Raw genomic sequence first — 18,325 nt, forward strand, 5'->3', positions numbered from 1 at the left:
GCCGCGCCTCCCACCGTCCGCGGTCACGTGTCGGCCCTCCAGGCCGCGTCGGGCGGTGGGGGTGGCTGTGCCGGGCGTCGGGGCAGGAAGGGAGGCGGCCGCGGTGCCATTCTTAAAGGGGCCCGAGGGAAGGTGACTGCCGGAAGGAAAATGGTGAGCTGCCGCCCGCGAGGGTGGGGGACAGAGGGCTGGGCCAGCCCACTGGGCTTTCCTGTTTGCCGGGGCCGAGCTCGGCGGGCAGCGCCCAGGGTGGGTCGGCGGCCGCTTCCGCCCCGGCTGCTGGCGGGAGTCCAGCGCCGGAGATTGGCGTCCCCCAGCCGCCGCCGCCGCCGCCGCTTCCGCCCGCCTCGGGGCGGACCCCCTGGCGAGCCCGGGGGCTGAGGGCGGCCAGTGGGGTGGGCCCTGCCCGCCGGTCCTGCTGGAGGGTGGGTGCCAGCTCCAGAGCTGAAGTGTCGGAGGTCCAGGGGTCTGGCCCGGCGGAGGGCTCCCCCAAACGCGGATTCTCTGCCGGGGGCCCGCGGGCGCGAGCACCCCCTGCCTGCCGGCCTTGGCCCGGAGGGCTCGCTCCGATTCTGACTCCGGTCTCCCGGCCTCGCCGCGGCTTATCGCGCCCTCCGCCCCGCCTGCCTCTGTTTCCCCTTCTCCTTGCTTTCCCTGAGTTACAGCGGCGGGAAGCCTTTGACCCCCGGCTTTGGCATTACGGTGACTGTAAAGCTCTTTAGTTTTGCTGGGGCTGCGGCTCTGGCTTCCTTGGGCCCCTGCGCTCCAACCTCAGCGGAGAATTGCCCCGGCTGGTGCGCCTCTGTCGGTGGCAGCGCCCTCCCGTGCCCCGGAAGGTCGCGGGTTCAAATGTGATCTGGGCACAAACCTAGGTGGCGGCTTAGATCCCCCTCTGGCGCTGACGGGAGGCAGCCAATCAGTGTGTCTCACATCGATCCTTCTCTCCCTCCCTCTCTAAAAACATAAAATTTATAACCTTAAAAAACACACAATTAAATATTTTTTTAAAAAAGTGGAGAATCAAGTTGCCCCAAAAGGATCTTCTGGATCTTTCCTATCAGGTTTTTAAATATGCTCCTTTCTTTGATTAAAACAAGCAAAACACAAAATCCCACTGACCTATCCCTGGCCTCCCACTCATTTCTCAACCAACCTGCATGAGTGGACCTTGTTTTGGCTACTAGATCCAAGGGACTCTTCAGTTCTTACCTTTCCTGACCTCTCAGCTGCAGTCCAGGGTGTGGACCACTCTCTCCTCTTTGAAGCGTTCTCTTCCCTTCTGGCTTCTGGGACACAGAATCCCTGTTTTGTTTTGTTTTTCCTACTTCTGTTGGTCCATCTGTGCCCCGTGCAAACTGTTCTCTTTCTCTGGACACAACACGTGGGAGCCCTAAGCTCTATCCCAGTGCTTCATTTTTCTAGTCTGTAGTCTTCATCCTTTCTTACCTGCACTCACAGCGTCTGCTGCCACATACATGCATATGACTTGTCAAATTGTATCTCAGACCTTGCTTCTGAGGTCCAGTCCAGATCTGTGTATCCCACTATTTAGTTAACATCCTCTGAGAGGCTTTTCCCCACTGGGGTTCCTCAAAGCCACCTCACTTTTTCCAAAATAGAATTCATGTTCTTTCCCCTCAAGCCTGGTCTTGCTCAGTGCTCTTTAATTTAGTGAAAGGTAGCACTATTTAGTGTTACACAAGGGAGAAGCTTAGGCATCACCTTGGTACCCTTTCTGAACCCACTCCTCCCAATATCCCGTCTGACACCAGCTCCTTTGTAGTGGTCAAAAGCGTGAGTGGGCTAGAGGTTAGGCTGCCTGGATTGAATCCTGGGGAGGATTCTAATTATGTAATCTGGGGAGGGGGAGGGCGATAATTAACTTCTCTAAGCCTTAGTTTCTTGCAAAATGGGGATAATAATACCCATCTCATGAGATTGTTTTGAGCATAAAGGGAGATCCATGTAAAGGACATAGCATAATGTTTCTCTCATAGTGTTTAACACATGTTAACTATTATTAGAGATATTCACCTATTTTTCTTTTTTATATATATTTTTATAGAGAGGAAGGGAGAGGGAGAGTGAGATAGAAACATCAATGATGGGAGAGAATCATTGATCGGCTGCCTCCTGCATGCCCCGAACTGGGGATTGAGTCCGAAACCCAGGCATGTGCCCTTGGCTATAACTGAACCTGGGGCCCTTCAGTCCACAGGCCGATGCTCTATCCACTGAGCCAAACCGGCTGGGACTCACCTACTTTTCTTTATCCTCATCAGCCTGTCTAAGCGGCTTTTCATCTCTCACCTGACCTAGCCTTGTCAGTTAACTAGTCTTGTTCTATTCGTCCTGGCTCTCTGCCTGTTTCTTGCATGCAAACCTGATCATGTTTTCAATTACCACCCTGCTTAAAACACCTTAGTGCAAGCATGTCAAACTCAAAGGCTAACATGGGCCAAATAAACAAGGTTTAAGTTTATGTGGGCTGCAAAAAAAACAAAAGCTTCAATTTTCATAGAAACATAGCTTTATTTCGATAGAGACCTGCTGAATACAAAGAGCTGAAATAAATGAGTAATCGTTAACATAAAATAATAGAACATTTTAATAAAAATTAATATTTTTTCTTGAACATTAACTTACCAGACACTGAATAACTGCACAAATTAATAAGCATGATGCAAATAAACCTATTTTTCTTGTTCTCCGAAAGATTTACTGTTGCACACACCAAACAAGTCAGTCCAAGACTAATGACGTGGCAATCGGCTGCTAAAATATTCGCTGCTAGTATTAGTGGAGAGAAATGGCCCGCCTTTGTGTAAGGAGCGTAAGGGAAATGAATGCAATGCCATTATAGTAATCAGTCATTAGCGAATGTTGTAGTTTGTTATTAATAATTATGTATAACATAATATTATAAAAATAAGTTACAAAATTTTTATTAAAACGTTTCTTACATACCATTATATTAGCTGGGCCACAAAAATATTCGTTGTGGGCCAAGAGTTTGACATGCTTGCCTTAGTGGCTTCCCTTTGCTCATAGAGACCAAAATACTTAATATGACCCCCTGGGCTTTATGTGGTCCAGCTCTTACCGACTTCCTTTTGTACCATGTTTTTGTTCCTTCTCTGTGCTTGAGTCACACTGCCTTTCATTACTCTTATGGGATTACCATTGTAAATGTGGTAAGTTGTTGACTAAAATATAGTTATGCAGTGTATAATGGTATATCCCAGTGATGGCGAACCTTTTGAGCTCGGCGTGTCAGCATTTTGAAAAACCCTAACTTAACTCGGGTGCCGTGTCACATATAGAAATTTTTTGATACTTGCAACCATAGTAAAACATAGATTTATATTTTTGATATTTATTTTATATATTTAAATGCCATTTAACAAAGAAAAATCAACCAAAAAAATGAGTTCGTGTGTCACCTCTGACACGCGTGTCATAGGTTCGCCATCACTGGTATATCCTATGGTATATCACACCTTACATATTACCGTATAAAGTTTTCAGAGTGTTATACTCATCCTTAAATTCTTCTACTAACTATAAGCAATTAGAATTGGTCTTTTTACTTGTAGGAAGAAATTGTTGGCCTTATGTTATTGGGAGGGGTGTAAATGCAAAAACAAAAAAAAGCTACATATATATATATATAAATTAAATCACAGCATGCTTCCCCCTACCCTAACACCCCCCCCCGCCCCCCCCCCCCCCCCACACACACACTTGGTTTCTGATACTTAGAATGTCAGGATTGCACCAGCAGCTCTTAGTATCAGAGCTGGAAGATAAATAAGTCTTATAAATTGCTCCTTGCCTAAACAAAAATCTAAAATATTTATTAGTTTCACTAGTGGGTTCTACCTTTGGTTGAGAAGAGAATGGAAATTGTTGTTTTCTGACTTCTATACCTTTCTTGGAAGGTAGAAAAACAATAAGATTAGGGTTGGATACTACCTTCAGGGAACTCCATAGGATTTAGCATCTCTTTCTCTAAAGAGAACTAAAAGGGTGGACACATGACTCCTAAGGAACCTGATTGGATAGTACCTATGGGTGGGATGTACTTTTTAACTATATAATACCACCTTATGTATTATCAGTGTTCTGAATTTAAAGGACAATTTTTAAAATGGATAACTATCTCCTGCTTTAACCTATGCTTTAAATTTACCCAACACAGGGTAAAAAAAATAGGCTTTTAGTAGATTTTTATTGTAACTTAAAATTGGAAGCCCTAATACTTTTGGGTTATAATGACACATATGTATTTAGTATTGTCTCAGCATGGTTTGATTTTCTTAAAAGAAGAGTGGGGTGGGGGTGGGGACCTATACATGAAAAGAGACTAAAATATGTGGGTCTCTTTTTAAACCAACATGAAAAAAAAAACACACCTTAAAATAGTGAGGGAAATTTAAACTCTTTCTGAATATTTAAGACTGGAATTACTGTTAGATTTTTTTTAGGTGAGATAATGTTATTGCCTTTATATTTTAATGGCACTTACTGTTATTTTAATGATGCATACTGAAAAACAGTTGAAATGACTTCTGGCCTTTGCTGTGTGCTAGGCCAGGGGACAGTGAGGGAGCTGGATGAAATAAGATTGGCTATGTGCTGATAACGGTTGAAGCTGAGTGATACTGCATAGGGTCTCACTATTCTAGTCTCTACTTTTATGTGTTTGAAGTTTTAAACATTAAAAAAGAAAAGAAAGATTTCCATCCTCATGATTGCAATCATTGATACATTTGCACCACTAAAAGAAGAGTGCTTTTGATCATTTCCTTGCCATTTTTCTGGAGAAGAGTCTCTAATAATTTTTCATAATTGTTTAAATCTGGTTTTGCTTTCATAATTCTTAACTCTTTTTTAAAGTCCCGTAGTCAATTAAGATATAAATGTTATTGGCTTTTATTCTTAGTGTTTGTTTTTCATATTTGTTTATTTATATATTTTTCATAGTTGTGAGACACAAAAATAAATCCAGGTTTTAGCCTATATAATAAAGAGGTAATATGCAAATTGACCATCACACCCTCGCCCAAGATGGCCACCCCCATGTGGTCAAAGATGGCCACCACAAGATGGCCAGCAGGGGAGGGCAGTTGGGAGCGACCAGGATGGCAGGGAAGGGCAGTTGGGGGTGACCAGGCCTGCAGGGGAGGACAGTTGGGGGTGACTGGGCCTGCAGGGGAGGGCAGTTGGGGGCAACCAGGCCAGCAGGGGAGTGCAGTTGCGGGCGACCAGGATGGCAGGGGAGGGCAATTGGGGGGAACCAGGCCTGCAGGAGAGGGCAGTTGGGGGAACCAGGCCTGCAGGGGAGGGCAGTTAGGGGTGACTGGGCCGGCTGGGGAGGGCAGTTGGGGGTGATCAGGCCAGCAGGCGAGGGCAGTTAGACATCGATCAGGCTGGCAGGCGGAAGTGGTTAGGGGCAGTCAGGCAGGCAGGCAGGTGAGTGGTTGGGAGCCAGCAGTCCCGGATTGTGAGAGGGATGTCCCACAGGGATCAGGCCTAAACTGGCAGTCGGACATCCCCCGAGGGGTCCCAGATTGGAAAGGGTGCAGGCTGGGCTGAGGGACACCTCTCCCCCCCCCCCCCCCCCCCCCCGCACGAATTTCGTGCACTGGGCCTCTAGTTAATTATAAGCACAATAAGATGATTATCCTCTTCTTTCTGTACTTTCCCCACATTCTTCCCTTCCTCTATAGATCTGATAAAATTGCACATTAATATATGTTTAGTTCTTTGAGATATTTATTAGCTAAAGAGAAAGTTAAAGTATACATATAAAATGAACAAATGTGTGTAATTAATGTAGATACAAAGGTTGGTAGATTCAAAAGCTCTTTAAGTGTTCGTGTGTTTCATGTTAATGCTTTCACATAATTGTGACATTTGTAGATGTCAATATACCTTTTTAAGGTACAGGTTTTATAACTTTTAACATATATGTGTATTGAAATCATGGCATTTTATACGTGATTTTTTTTCTTTCTTTTCTAGAGTGAGTCTTTGGTGGTTTGTGATGTTGCTGAAGATTTAGTGGAAAAACTGAGAAAGTTCCGTTTTCGCAAAGAAACGAACAATGCTGCCATTATAAGTAAGCTAAAAGCGATTACTTCAGTTACATGTTATTAGTTTGTTTTTATCTTACAGCTACGTTGAATAAACGGAACGTTTAGAAAGTAATTTAACTCCTCCTGTTTTAACCCTTCCCCTTTTAGATCAGTTTGAAAAATAAGTAACAGCCCTAGCTGGTTAGGCTCAGTGGATAGAGCGTCGGCCTGCTGACTGAAAGGTCTCAGGTTTGATTCCAGTCAAGGGCACATGCCAGGGTTGTGGACTCGGTCCCCAGTGTAGGGCATGCAGGAGGCAGCGATCAATGATTCTCTCTCATCATTCAGGTTTCTATCTCTCTCTCCCCCTCCCTACCTCTCTGAAAGCAATAAAAATATATTTCAAAAAAAAGTAACAGCTAATATCACAAAACAGAGGTGCAGTATTCTACTTCCCCCTCTGTTACCTACACAGTGTTGGAGATTATCTTCTTGGTCACTTGGTCATTTTTAGTGACCTGTGCATCTCTTTTAACTTCTCAGGGGACTAAAAATAGCCTGGCCATTCATCCTCAAACAGAAACCTTTGCCTACATCTAAAATGGTAAATAAAGTTCAGCTTTGTGTTCAAAGTGATTTGCGCCCTTATTTCAATTTTAGATGCAAACTCTAGTTTCATGCATTTGAGTTGAAGCTTTACTGACTTCGGACAATGGAAAGAATATGAATATTTCCACTCCCACTGTATTCTGTATCTGATGTTATGCAGATTTCTTTTATATTCTTAGGTAATATTTAATCTGAGTAGTAATTTAGAAAGATGAAGGAAGGGCAGTAAAATGTAAAAGTGTATAGACGATGTTTAACAGAGCTGCATCAGGCAGATGTGAATTAATGAGGTGGTGACAGTTTGTTCTATTACAAATAAACACTACAACATAGAAATACAGACCTTAACACAGTGCCATCTTGCCACAGAAAGGTAAAGCTATTTGAGATCATATTGTATCTCACAGGATTTACTGTGAAATTAGTGCAAAACCAAAAATGGCCAGCTTTTCAGAGTGGTAGGAAAGAACAGGTATAAATGATCTAAACACATTTTAACTTGGCATTGGATTATGTTACATATAATTGAATATAGATATCACTGTTATTTGTAAGTCACTTTCTTAGAATCCTGCACTCATATCGCGCCATGAAACCCTGACTTGAGAAGCTGGGAATCTGAAGGTTGTTCTGTCCTGACTCCTGGCTTACTTTCTCCTTAGGGTTCTAACCATAGTACATAGACCAATCTCAGTCACAATCACCCTTTCAGACCTTTCCTTATTATATAGGAAGTTGCATTTGAGTTACAAAGTTCTCTGTATACATAGTAAATGTAAGGAGTTGACTTAAAGTTCTAAATAAGCAAAGTAAGTGTGGGGAATTATGGGTAAAAACTTCTAACTATTGACTACTTAAAAAGCTAAGCTAGCTAATTGACCATGAACTAAAACTCAGAATGACTTTTCTTATGCTTGTGTTTCTTGATGGTTTAATTTTAGATTCCAAAAAAAGGGGCTGAGACTCTGGGGTTGCGTAGGTTAAGGTCACATTAGAATCACAGTTCACTCATACTATATTTTTATTTTAGTGAAGATTGATAAGGATAAACGCCTGGTGGTACTGGATGAAGAGCTTGAGGTTTGTTTAATCAACTAAATACAGTTTTATAGTTAAGCAATTATAGCCCAAAAGATGTTATATTAGTTACATGTACTTCTAAAATGAGTTCTACACCTTTAAATATATGCTTATTATGCATGAAAAACATGTGCTAATTATTGTGTAGTGCTTTGTCTTGCTAATTTAATCACCTTCTTTAAAACAATGAATCAGTCTAACAAGTGGTAGAAATTAGGGCTATATATCCAATAATTACTGAGTCAAGTTTATAACTTGCTTCTAAATTGCTTGGCCAGTAAAGAAAATCTAAAACCCTATAACCTAAATATTTAGTTTGTCAAATTAAGTAATTTAGATGGAAAAGAAATTAATTTTGGCCCTGGCCGAGTAGCTCAGTTGATTAGAGCGTCGTCCCCGTAAGCCAAGGTTTTGGGTCTGATTCCGTCAGAGCACATACAAGAAACAGCCAATGAATGCATAAATAAGTGGGACAACAAAATCAATCTCTCTCTCTTCTTCTCTCTCAAATCAATAAAAAATAAGAAATTAACTCCTTCCTACCCCCCTAATTCAGATATGTTGTTTCTCCTGAGAGATTGGCTTATCTCACTATTTTCTGACAATTGGAATATGAGCATAGACTACTGTGCCTCTCAGCCCAATGTTCAGTGAATAAACAACTAAACCGAGTGGGCTTTCTTTAGATTGAGGATTCAGGAACCTCAGCTTGTGTGCAACTTAATAAAATAAAATTTAATGTTGTGGTGTATGGTTAGGTATTTATACTTATTGGTAGAATGGGTACTTGGTATATATCTTAAGGATATAGGTAAAAAATTGTTTAAAAGTTGTTTTTCTCTATTATGCCAGGGCATTTCACCGGATGAACTTAAAGATGAACTACCTGAACGACAACCTCGATATCCTTTTCTTACTTCTTTAAAGAAATTTGTTTTCTTTAGTGGCCAGAATTTCATTTATGACGTTTAATTTTTCAACTTTTAGAAGACATATTTTATAAAATTTTCTTCTACACCGTGATCACAATCAAATTAAAATATGTATGCATATATGTTGGACCAAGAAAAGTGAAAAATTGGTTATTAGTGGGATGAATTATTTTTTTAAAATTCCATTTATTATGTATTTATAATAAAAATGAGAAAGAAATCCATATAAAATTCGTACTTTTAATACATTTATTTTTGAGAGATTATATGATTTTATAACTTACCATGGGGCCTATTTATAAATTTGTGGAAAGATAATGAATAGTGAAGGTGTGGCCTAAATAGGTATGTTAGAAATTTATCACTCACTAGCTCCCCAGGTGTGTATTTCAGAAGTTTGTTGGTAATTACTTGTCTCATAGAGCAGTAATTTTAGTTTCTTTAACTTGAGAAAAACCTTCATAGTCTATAGTTACAAATATCAACATGATGATGGAAGAGTTTCATATCCTCTGTGTTTTATTTTCTCAAGTCCTGTTGGTAAGCGAATTTTTTTAAATAGTGCATATTTGTTTCTGATCTAATATAAAACATTTTTTTTTTATATTGGACAAATTGAATGCTTGTTTTAAAGAAGAAAAGTGTTGAGTAAACCTAAATTGAGTTGTGTGTGTGCACACGTGCACATGTAAATGTGTCCCTAGAAATAAGTTACTATAAAACATTATGTGTTAGAACTTAATTATTTTCCTTGAATAAAATCCTAGAAGTATCATTGTTAGGTCATACACACATTTTAAGGAATTTGAAATGTAATAACATTTTAAAATATCAAAAGTACATTTTCTCCTATATTTTAAATATTTTTATAAGTATGTGAATTTTGTGTGTAATAATGATATATATTTATGTTTATCTTTAAAATTGTAGTTGCCCATAATCCTATATTAATAAAAGGCTAATATGCAAATCAACTGAACGGCTGAACGACCAATTGCTATGATGTGCACTGACCACCAAGGGGCAAACACTAAACTCAGGAGCTGCCCCCTGGTGGTCAGTGCGCTCCCACAGGGGAACGCTGCTCAGCCAGAAGCTGGGCTCACGGCTGGCAAGTGCAGCGGCGGTGGCAGGAGCCTCTTCCACCTCCGGGGCAGCACTAAGGATGTCTGACTGACGGCTTAGGGGAGTGGGCCTAAGCCGTCAGTCGGACATCCCCAGAGGGCTCCTGGACTGCGAGAGGATGCAGGCTGGGCTTAGGACCCCCCCCCCCCCCCCTGCATGATTTTCGTGCACCGGGCCTCTAGTATGTCTATAATCTTGATAATAGTCCCAGAGTAGCTTACCTTGGATATTAAAATGGCTTATTGGTATTTAAGGTATCTATCACCAGAAGTCTCACAAGTACCACGTTCAAGTCCACAGTAAAATCTCTCCTTGAACTCTTTTCTAAATTTTACTATTTGTGTCATTTACTTAGGACTTAAAATACATTGTAGTATATTTTTAACTTAATATGTAATCAAACTGTAAATTTTCTTCAGGGCAGATCTCTCCCACTGACCCCTCACCATCCCAAAACCTTATCTGTGTTAGACATCAATAAAATTGAACTTGATATTTAAAGTCAAAATTAAGGAAGTGCTAACAAGTTTTTAAGTGTTTACAAGGATTTAAAAGTCAAAATCTGCAGAGTTCTAGCCCCATTTATTTTTGCTGACCTAAAGCTTATTTATTTGTAATTTAGCTATGTCTCTGTACAGTATGCAAGTAAGTCTCAGAATCACATTTAGACGGAAGTTTTTATAAACTCGAAAGAATAAGAAACCCTAAATGTGTCATTTTTTAAAAAGCAAATAATGAAAACCCATTGCTTTGTCAAAATCTAAGTCTCAATTCTACACAAATCTCTCCTTTCCAGGATGTAAGCCTGAACAACAAATGATGTATGCTGGGAGTAAGAATAAGCTAGTCCAAACAGCTGAACTAACCAAGGTGGGATTTATATTTACCTGCTTATTGAGACAGTATTTTCACTTACAATACAGTAGTTCCCCTCCCTTCATCCACGATTCCAGTTACCTGTGGTCAACCATAGTTCAAAAATTCCAGAATTAAACACTTTGTAAGTTTTAAATTGCACATGATTCTGAGTAGCATGATGAAATCTTTGTCCTGCCCGGGACATGAGTCATCCCTTTGTCTAGTGAACACAGTGTTAGTTGCCTGTTAGTCACTGAGTTGTGTCTCAGTTATGAGGTCACTGTCCAGGTATCATAGTGCTTGTGTTCAGGTAACCCTTATTTTACTTACTGATGGCCCCAAAGTACAAGGGTAATGATGCTGGAAATTCAGCTATGCCAAAGAGAAGCCGTAAAGTGCTTTCTTTAAGTGAAAAGGTATATGCATAGGAAAAAACATAGTATATATAGGACTCCATGGTGTCCGCAGTTTCAGGCAATCCATTGGGAGTCAGGTGATAACCTGAAGATAAGGGGGTACTATACAGAGCCATGAAATAATCTGAAGAGTGAAGAATTTTTATGAAATTGAACATTATTTAGAACAGAGCAGCAAATTAGTCAAAGCTTTTTATTAGCTGAAAATAGAATGATAGAAATTTGAACCAGATGTGTGTTTTTGAATGGGAATTATAAGTTCATCAGAAGAAATCACATTAAAAATGTAGGCAGTTTTAGAAAAGCCACTGTAACTATTCAATCTACTGAGATTTCTTCATCTTCCATAATATAATTTCTAAAGGTAAACGTCAGCATTGAAATCTTACCATAGACTGAATGAACCAGATTCTATGCAGGAATTCATATACAGTTAACTACATTGCTTCCAAATCTAAAGAATACTTATTAGTAGCTTTATTAAGCTAGAACATTCTGTTTTATATGAGACACTTGTTTTATGATTTATTATGTCCTCATTGTCTTATGGCAGTTTTGAAGGTTAGAGGTAAGAAGGGTACTTGCTCTTACACTTGAAACTTCCACATATTAGTTTGAGTTGAAAAAGTAGTTTATACATTTTAGATTTTGAAATAGAATATTACAACACTGAAATAGTGTTAAATAATATTTCCTTTCAGGTTTTTAAAAAAGAATTTTATTGATTTTTAGAGAGAGGGAGAGAGAAACTGATGAGAAAGCGAAATATCCATTGGCTGTTCCCAACCCCCTCGTGAGCACACACACACCCTCACTGGGGATGGAGCTGGGACCTGAAACCTGGGCATGTGCCCTGACCAGGAATCAAACCAACAACCCCCTGGTGCACAGAACCATACCCAGCCAATTGAGCCACACTGGCCAGGGTGTTGTTTGTTTTTAAATGTTTTTTATTGATTTTAGAGAGAAAGGAAGGGGGAGAGAGAAAAAAAAAATTGATGTGAGAGAGAAACATATCAGTTGCCTCCTGCACACACCCGGACTGGAGGATCAAACCCACAATCTGGGTATGTGCCTTGAACAGGAATCGAACTGGTGACCTCTTGATGCTCAACCAACTGAGCCACACCCCCACGGCTCAGGTTTTATTTTAAGGACAGCATCAGTGTTTTCTCCTTGGGTGCTTAATCATCAATCCAGGGAATGTCTTTAAGTGTGTTCCATTTTTTCCCTTTAGCCCATATATGCTTGCCATTGGTACCACCAATATAACAGGTATAGACACTACCTTTCCTCATTTGTACCATAGGAATTCCGTGGAGTTGCTGTAGGAGCTTGGGTAGTTAAGAAGGAACTCTGTTAATAGCCTCAAGTCTGTTCTAATCCTGTGTGTGACCTAAAGTGCTGAATTAAGGCGTTGCAATTTACAAATTACTTTTACAAATAATCCCTTTGAATCCTCACCACAGACTTGTGAGGTTGATGGTGCTATTCCTGTTCTGTAGATGGGAAAACTGAGGTTCAGAGGATAAATGACTTGTACAGGGCTGCATAATAATAAATGACAGAACTAGGGCTCAAACCCACATCTGGCCTCAAATCCCATTCTTTCTGCTGTATTTACATTTTCTGTCTATAGCCATTACACTTTCTGGGCCTGTGTGTATGCAGATTCTTGCTGGAGATTTGTGGCCAGTCCATCTTTATCAATGCAATCTAAGCCATTTCCTCCAATTATGGAAGACTAGCATATGTTCTTTTATTTAGCTTCTAACCAGACTGATTTATTTGGGTTGTCTCTTTTAGTGGGTAGTATTTACAGAATTGCTCACTTGTAAGAGAGTTTTGGTTTTATGCCATCTTAATTGCTAAACTTTGGTAACTGAGTACTTAGTATTTAAAAAAAGTAAAGCACCTCCCAAATGGAATATCTAATTTATACAGATTAAGTCATGATCAATATCAAAGGAAGGAGAACCTGGTATTTAATGTGTTTGATTTTTTTTTTTTTTGAGAGTATCAGCATATAACCTAAGTTGTTGTTGTTGTTTTTTAAGGTATTTGAAATAAGAAATACTGAAGACCTAACTGAAGAATGGTTACGTGAGAAACTTGGATTTTTCCATTAATGTGAAGTTCTGTTTCTAAAGTATTTATGTATTAACCTGACCATACTGGAGCCAGACATAAATACTTATTTATGCCTAAAATGCACTGTTACTTACAGTTTGTTTCCTGCAGTAAAGAAAAATTCCTCATTTGTTCAAAGTTTAAGCAAAGAGGAAATCATCTTCATAGTAATGAAACTTTGTAAAATGTTTCCCTATATTTGTAATTGTTAGATGGACTACTCTCCAGGGACTTTTTGCACTCTTGTGACCAATTTCTATAACTTACGGTTCAGAATTTGTTACTATTTGCAGACACCATCGGAAATTGGGTATTGTGATAGACAGCAGTTGCCTCCTTTTGACAAATACTGGATATTAGCAGTTTATCTACTGGAAAATATGCTATTGGAAAATAGCATATTATCTCTTGTCAAAAAGTTGAAATTAATTTGGGGTAAAAGACTTGAGTGACCCAATTTTGAGCCATGAGTAATAATTTACTATAGTGTAACCTGCATTACAGCTACATTTTTCATTAATTCTATCCCTTCTTTGATTTCCTTTCTCCTTTTTAATCAAGTCCAGAAACTTTGTTTATCAATCACTCATTCTTAAGGTCTGGGAGTTAGATTTTATAATAATTTTGTCTATTCTTATGGAAAATAACATCTTAGGAATTGATGGGTTGTAACTAATCAAGGGCTTCATTCTTGGTTGTGTCATTTCTAGAGAGTTTGAATCTAGATTAATAACATCTTATTTACAAAACATCTCTTAATGTTGTCCTGTGAAAACTAGTTATTTTAAATTGGTTAGTACTGTGCCTTTGATTTGTTAGCTTTAAAGTTAGTTTAAGACTTTTACACTGCCAGTATTCTGGATTTGGTGAAATTAATACTTTTGTAAAGGGTCCAAGTAAAACAATTTTCTAATGTGTGTATCTGAAATTTGTAAAAGATCAACTTCATATTTTTAAATTGAAATTCCAACTGTCCACTTGCATCGGTGAATATATGGCAGTTGAGAGTAATAAATTTGGGCATATTTGTGATTAATTTTGTGCCATTGAAAAGACTTACTTGTCTTAAAACCTTGGCCATAACATTAGCACATCAGTAGAAATTGCATTTTATATCCTAAATTTCAGAAAATATTCTAAATTGGACACCTGTCTTGTTAGATGATGGCATCCTTGGCATAGAGCAAGAATTCTAATATATAGTGTGCTTTAGAAATGTAAAAGCAAATAAGCAACTGTTTAACATTAATTTGATAAAAGGTTTTGAGAGTAAAGACTAACCAAATTTGGTGAGTGAATTCTTATATTAAGAATATTTTAGTCATTTTAAAACTAGCAAAGGCATTTTTTTTTTATGTTGGCATATTTTCCACTCATACGTTCTTTGCATTTTTTGTTTTGAGGTTTCTGTGCCAACTTTAACAAAGAGGCAAAGATAGTTGGAATTTTCATAATATTGAATAGAGCATCTTCTGTTCCCAACACTGTTTGGCTTCGCTAATCTAGAAACAGGAAGCAATAGGAAGTTAGTTGGAAATGAGGAAGTACTAGAGTGGGTATTTGTTGTGGTTAATGAATGAGAAGAATTTTTTATTCCAATTTTCCAGGGAGAGAACATTACCCAGGAATTTTAAGAATTCTTTAAACAGCTATTTTGATATTGGAGAAAAACGCTTATAATTCTGCAGAAATGCAAATGTAATCCAAGTGAATTTAATGTAATCCAAGAGTGTTTTTAATATGTTGAATGAAAGAAATTAGATTTGTTTCATCTGCTTCTCAGCAATAAGAGAAACTAGTGCTGCAAGAATGTATTTTTCAATTCAGTTCCTTATTTTGTCTTGCTCACTTTAGTTTTGAAAGTCCTCCTCATGTCAGATAGTATTGACCTCCATGTGCAGAACTCTTAGTTCTCCTGTTTTCTAAAAGGGGCAAAGAACTGTGATAAACCATGTTATTTTGAGCTTGTTTGCTTCTTATCAATAACATGTATTTGCAAGACAATAGATCAAGGTTAGGGGATCAGTAGAACATTTTTTACTCGCTCTGTCCTGTAGGGAGATTGACAAATCCCATGCTCTAGAATGTTCTCAGATGTTTATATACATTTCTCTTCCATCTAACCAAATTTTGCATTGTTCTTTACAAGTACATTTCTTATTTGATCTCTTTTTCTGCCCTCTCTCAAATAGTAACTCCAGATCTCATAAGTCCAGTTTCTACATTCCATAACTTTCTGGTACAGCCATTCCCATCAGCCTTAAATCTTAATCTTTCCTTTTTGGTAGCAGTTTTTTTTTTTCCCTTGGAACCTCCTGCATGGTCTTCTAAATTAGCATCAGTTTTGAAATTGTTGGCCTTGCGTATGTCCTGCTTAGCATCTAATGTTGTCAAAATAGAACCAGCTAGTAATCATAGCACATTTTTAGTATGGCTTTTGTGGCAACAGAACTGACATGAAGAAAACTGTTCTCAGGTTACTATGCTGAAATTCCAAAACACCAGAGTTTTGATAGTAATCAGTTTGTTCTGGTACTGAAGCAGTTATGTTAGGAAAAAAAGTTGGTTGACTGACTGTGTTTGTTTAATTGACTTCTAAAATAAGTGTTCAAATTGTCTGTTTCTAAAAAGTTTACTAAATAGTGCAATTAAACATACTCTTGTTTAAGAGGGTATTGCTAAATTTTTTATCTTCATTACTAAATAATCTTTGTAGCATAATGTCTGTCAGCACTTTTCTCTCCCTTTTTACCTCCTATTTTCAGAAGTCAAACGTAGCCATAAATTGTATCCTGGTCTGACACTTTAACTAAAAATTTCCTGTTAGAGGAGTTTATTGCCAAATTAAATTTGGCTGTCTTTCTACCCTACCCATATAGCTAGTAATGAAGGTATACTTAAAAAAAAATGTTTGGACTACTTTAAAACCTGAGCAGTCATTAATCCATAATGTGGACTAGTGGTGAATAGATATTTTCATAAGGGTTTAAATGCTGATATTTCTTGGAAGCAGAGAGTAACTCATATTTTATCAATTCAGATATTCTTAGTATGGTTGCTTTCCCTATTTGTTCAAAGACTGATAATACTGGAATCTATAGAATTTGAGCCTTTAATACTTATGTGAAGACATGTCTCACACATTTCTGGACAAATCTTATTTTGTATTTCTGGAAGAATGTAAACCTTCTAGACCACTTAAAACCAGTGGTCCCAAGTTGAATATTCTTGAGAAATTTGTTTCCTCTTATGCCATTTGACATTTCAAATCAGTAATCATGTTCCTGTAATATTTAAAACAACTACACTATGATTATGATGGAAACTGTTTTCTTGCTTTTTTGGAATATAGTTCGTATACATATAATTACTTGAATATTATTTGAGATCACTAACATGCCAGGGCGGTTCCCGCTGACTTTGATGGTCCAATATAAATCTCATTCAGGAGGCTTGAAACAGTAATGGTTTAGTCTTGTGAATTTTAACAGTTCTCTGTCATCATTTAACAAAATCAAGAACTGGCACAGCTTCTTAAGCTGTGGTTTCAGTCTCTGCTAGTTCATATTGCATGTTTATTTTGGACAGTCTTCTGTTAAGCATGGTGCTTGTACTGGTTTAAATAAAATGTTAACATGAAAGGACTTCTAGCTTTTCATTTTTTACTCGCCTCCTCTTCCCTTTGCAGTTACTGTTACCTGCCTGGCGCAGTTATGGCATTTGTGTGAGCCACACAGATATAGCAGTTTATTCTGAAAACCTGAGAGGGGAAAATAAATGGGAATCACTTGGCAGTATAGGATTGGGAGAGGGAAAATGTAATCTATATCCTATCAAATAAAAGAGAAACATGGTAATTAGGCGTACAGCCGCTACCCTTCCCATTGGCTAATCAGTGAGATATGCAAATTAACTGCCAACCAAGATGGCGGCCAGCAGCCAGGCAGCTGACGCGAAAAGGGAGGCTTGCTTGCTTCAGTGACAGAGGAAGCCAAGCTTCCCCGCCTGCTGCTGCCGGCCTCTCAGCTGCACTCTAAGCAACATTGTAACAAATACAGAAGCTAAACAAAACCCCTTCAGCCAGCAGGACTGCAACATTGTTTCAAATACAGAAGGTAAACAAAGGCCAGAAACCTGCTTTCAGCAGTGGAGGTCTCATAGCTAGAGCCAAGCCTCAGAGCTAAAGCTGGCCCAGAATTTAAAAAAAAGGAAAAAAAGGACAGGTTGGGAGCTTCAGTCACCCGCCAGCCTGAAAATGGCCCTCAGCCCCTCACTCAGGCTGGCCAGGCACCCCGGTGGGTACCCCCACTCTAAAGGGGGTGTGACCAGATGCAAACAGCCGCCATCCCCTCACCCAGGCTGGCCAGGCACCCAAGCAGGACCCCCACCCTGAAGGGGGTGTGACCAGATGCAAACAGCCATCATCCCCTCACCCAGGCTGGCCAGGCACCCAAGTAGGACCCCCACCCTGATCCAGGACACCCTTCAGGGCAAACCAGCCGGCCCCCTCCCGTGCATCAGGCTTCTATCCTTTATAGTAAAAGGGTAATATGCCTCCCAGCACTAGGATCAGCGGAGCAGCGAGGCCTCCAGGCACCAGGATCAGCGTGACGGGGCAGTGACCAAACCCCCTGATCGCCCTGCAGCTCTGTGTGTGACAGGGGGCGGGGCCACAACCTCCCTATCCGCCCTGCTCTGTTCGTGACAGGGGGGAGCTCCTAAACCCCCTGATCGCCCTGCGGCTCTGTGTGTGACAGGGTGCGGCGCCCCAACCCTCCCCCCCCCCACCATCAGCCCTGCCCTGAGTGTGACAGTGGCGGCGCCCTGATCTGCCCTGCTTTGTGTGTGACAGGGGGTGGTGCCCCAACTCCCCTATCGGCCCTGCTCTGTGAGTGACGGGGGGAGCTCCCCAACCCCCTGATGGGCCCTGCTCTGTGTGTGACAGGGGGGAGCCCCCCAACCTCCTGATGGGCCCTGCTCTGTGTGTGACGGGGTGGCACCGCAACCTCCCTATTGACCCTGCCTTGAGAGTGACAGAGGGCGGTGCCCCAACCCCCCAATTGGCCCTACCCTGAGCGTGACTAGGGGTGGCATC

At 40.0% G+C, this 18,325-nt stretch overlaps 1 protein-coding gene across 2 annotated transcripts; it reads left to right on the forward strand.

Annotated features, from left to right (window-relative positions):
* Positions 1-53: 53 nt before the first annotated feature.
* Positions 54-16,871, forward strand: GMFB (glia maturation factor beta). 2 transcript variants are annotated; one of them, XM_070419454.1, is made up of 7 exons: positions 54-153; positions 6,028-6,124; positions 7,720-7,769; positions 8,622-8,671; positions 9,156-9,241; positions 10,623-10,696; positions 13,158-16,871. In XM_070419454.1, the coding sequence occupies exons 1-7, from the start codon at positions 151-153 to the stop codon at positions 13,227-13,229; spliced, it is 432 nt and encodes a 143-aa protein (XP_070275555.1). In that variant the 5' UTR covers positions 54-150; the 3' UTR covers positions 13,230-16,871. The 2 variants fall into 2 exon arrangements, with proteins under 2 accessions (XP_070275555.1, XP_070275557.1); XM_070419456.1 differs by having other exon boundaries at positions 9,159-9,241.
* The last annotated feature ends 1,454 nt before the right edge of the window (positions 16,872-18,325 follow it).

Source organism: Myotis yumanensis, unplaced genomic scaffold, assembly GCF_028538775.1.
Source record: "Myotis yumanensis isolate MYYU_CA2020_CCGP unplaced genomic scaffold, mMyoYum1.0.hap1 SCAF_1, whole genome shotgun sequence".
Lineage (NCBI taxonomy): Eukaryota > Metazoa > Chordata > Mammalia > Chiroptera > Vespertilionidae > Myotis > Myotis yumanensis.

Coding starts and splice junctions, on each gene's coding strand:
- GMFB (XM_070419454.1), top strand. Junction 6,125..7,719: donor GAACAATGCTGCCATTATAA/GTAAGCTAAAAG, acceptor TTTTTATTTTAG/TGAAGATTGATAAGGATAAA. Junction 9,242..10,622: donor TATTTTCTCAAGTCCTGTTG/GTAAGCGAATTT, acceptor TCTCCTTTCCAG/GATGTAAGCCTGAACAACAA.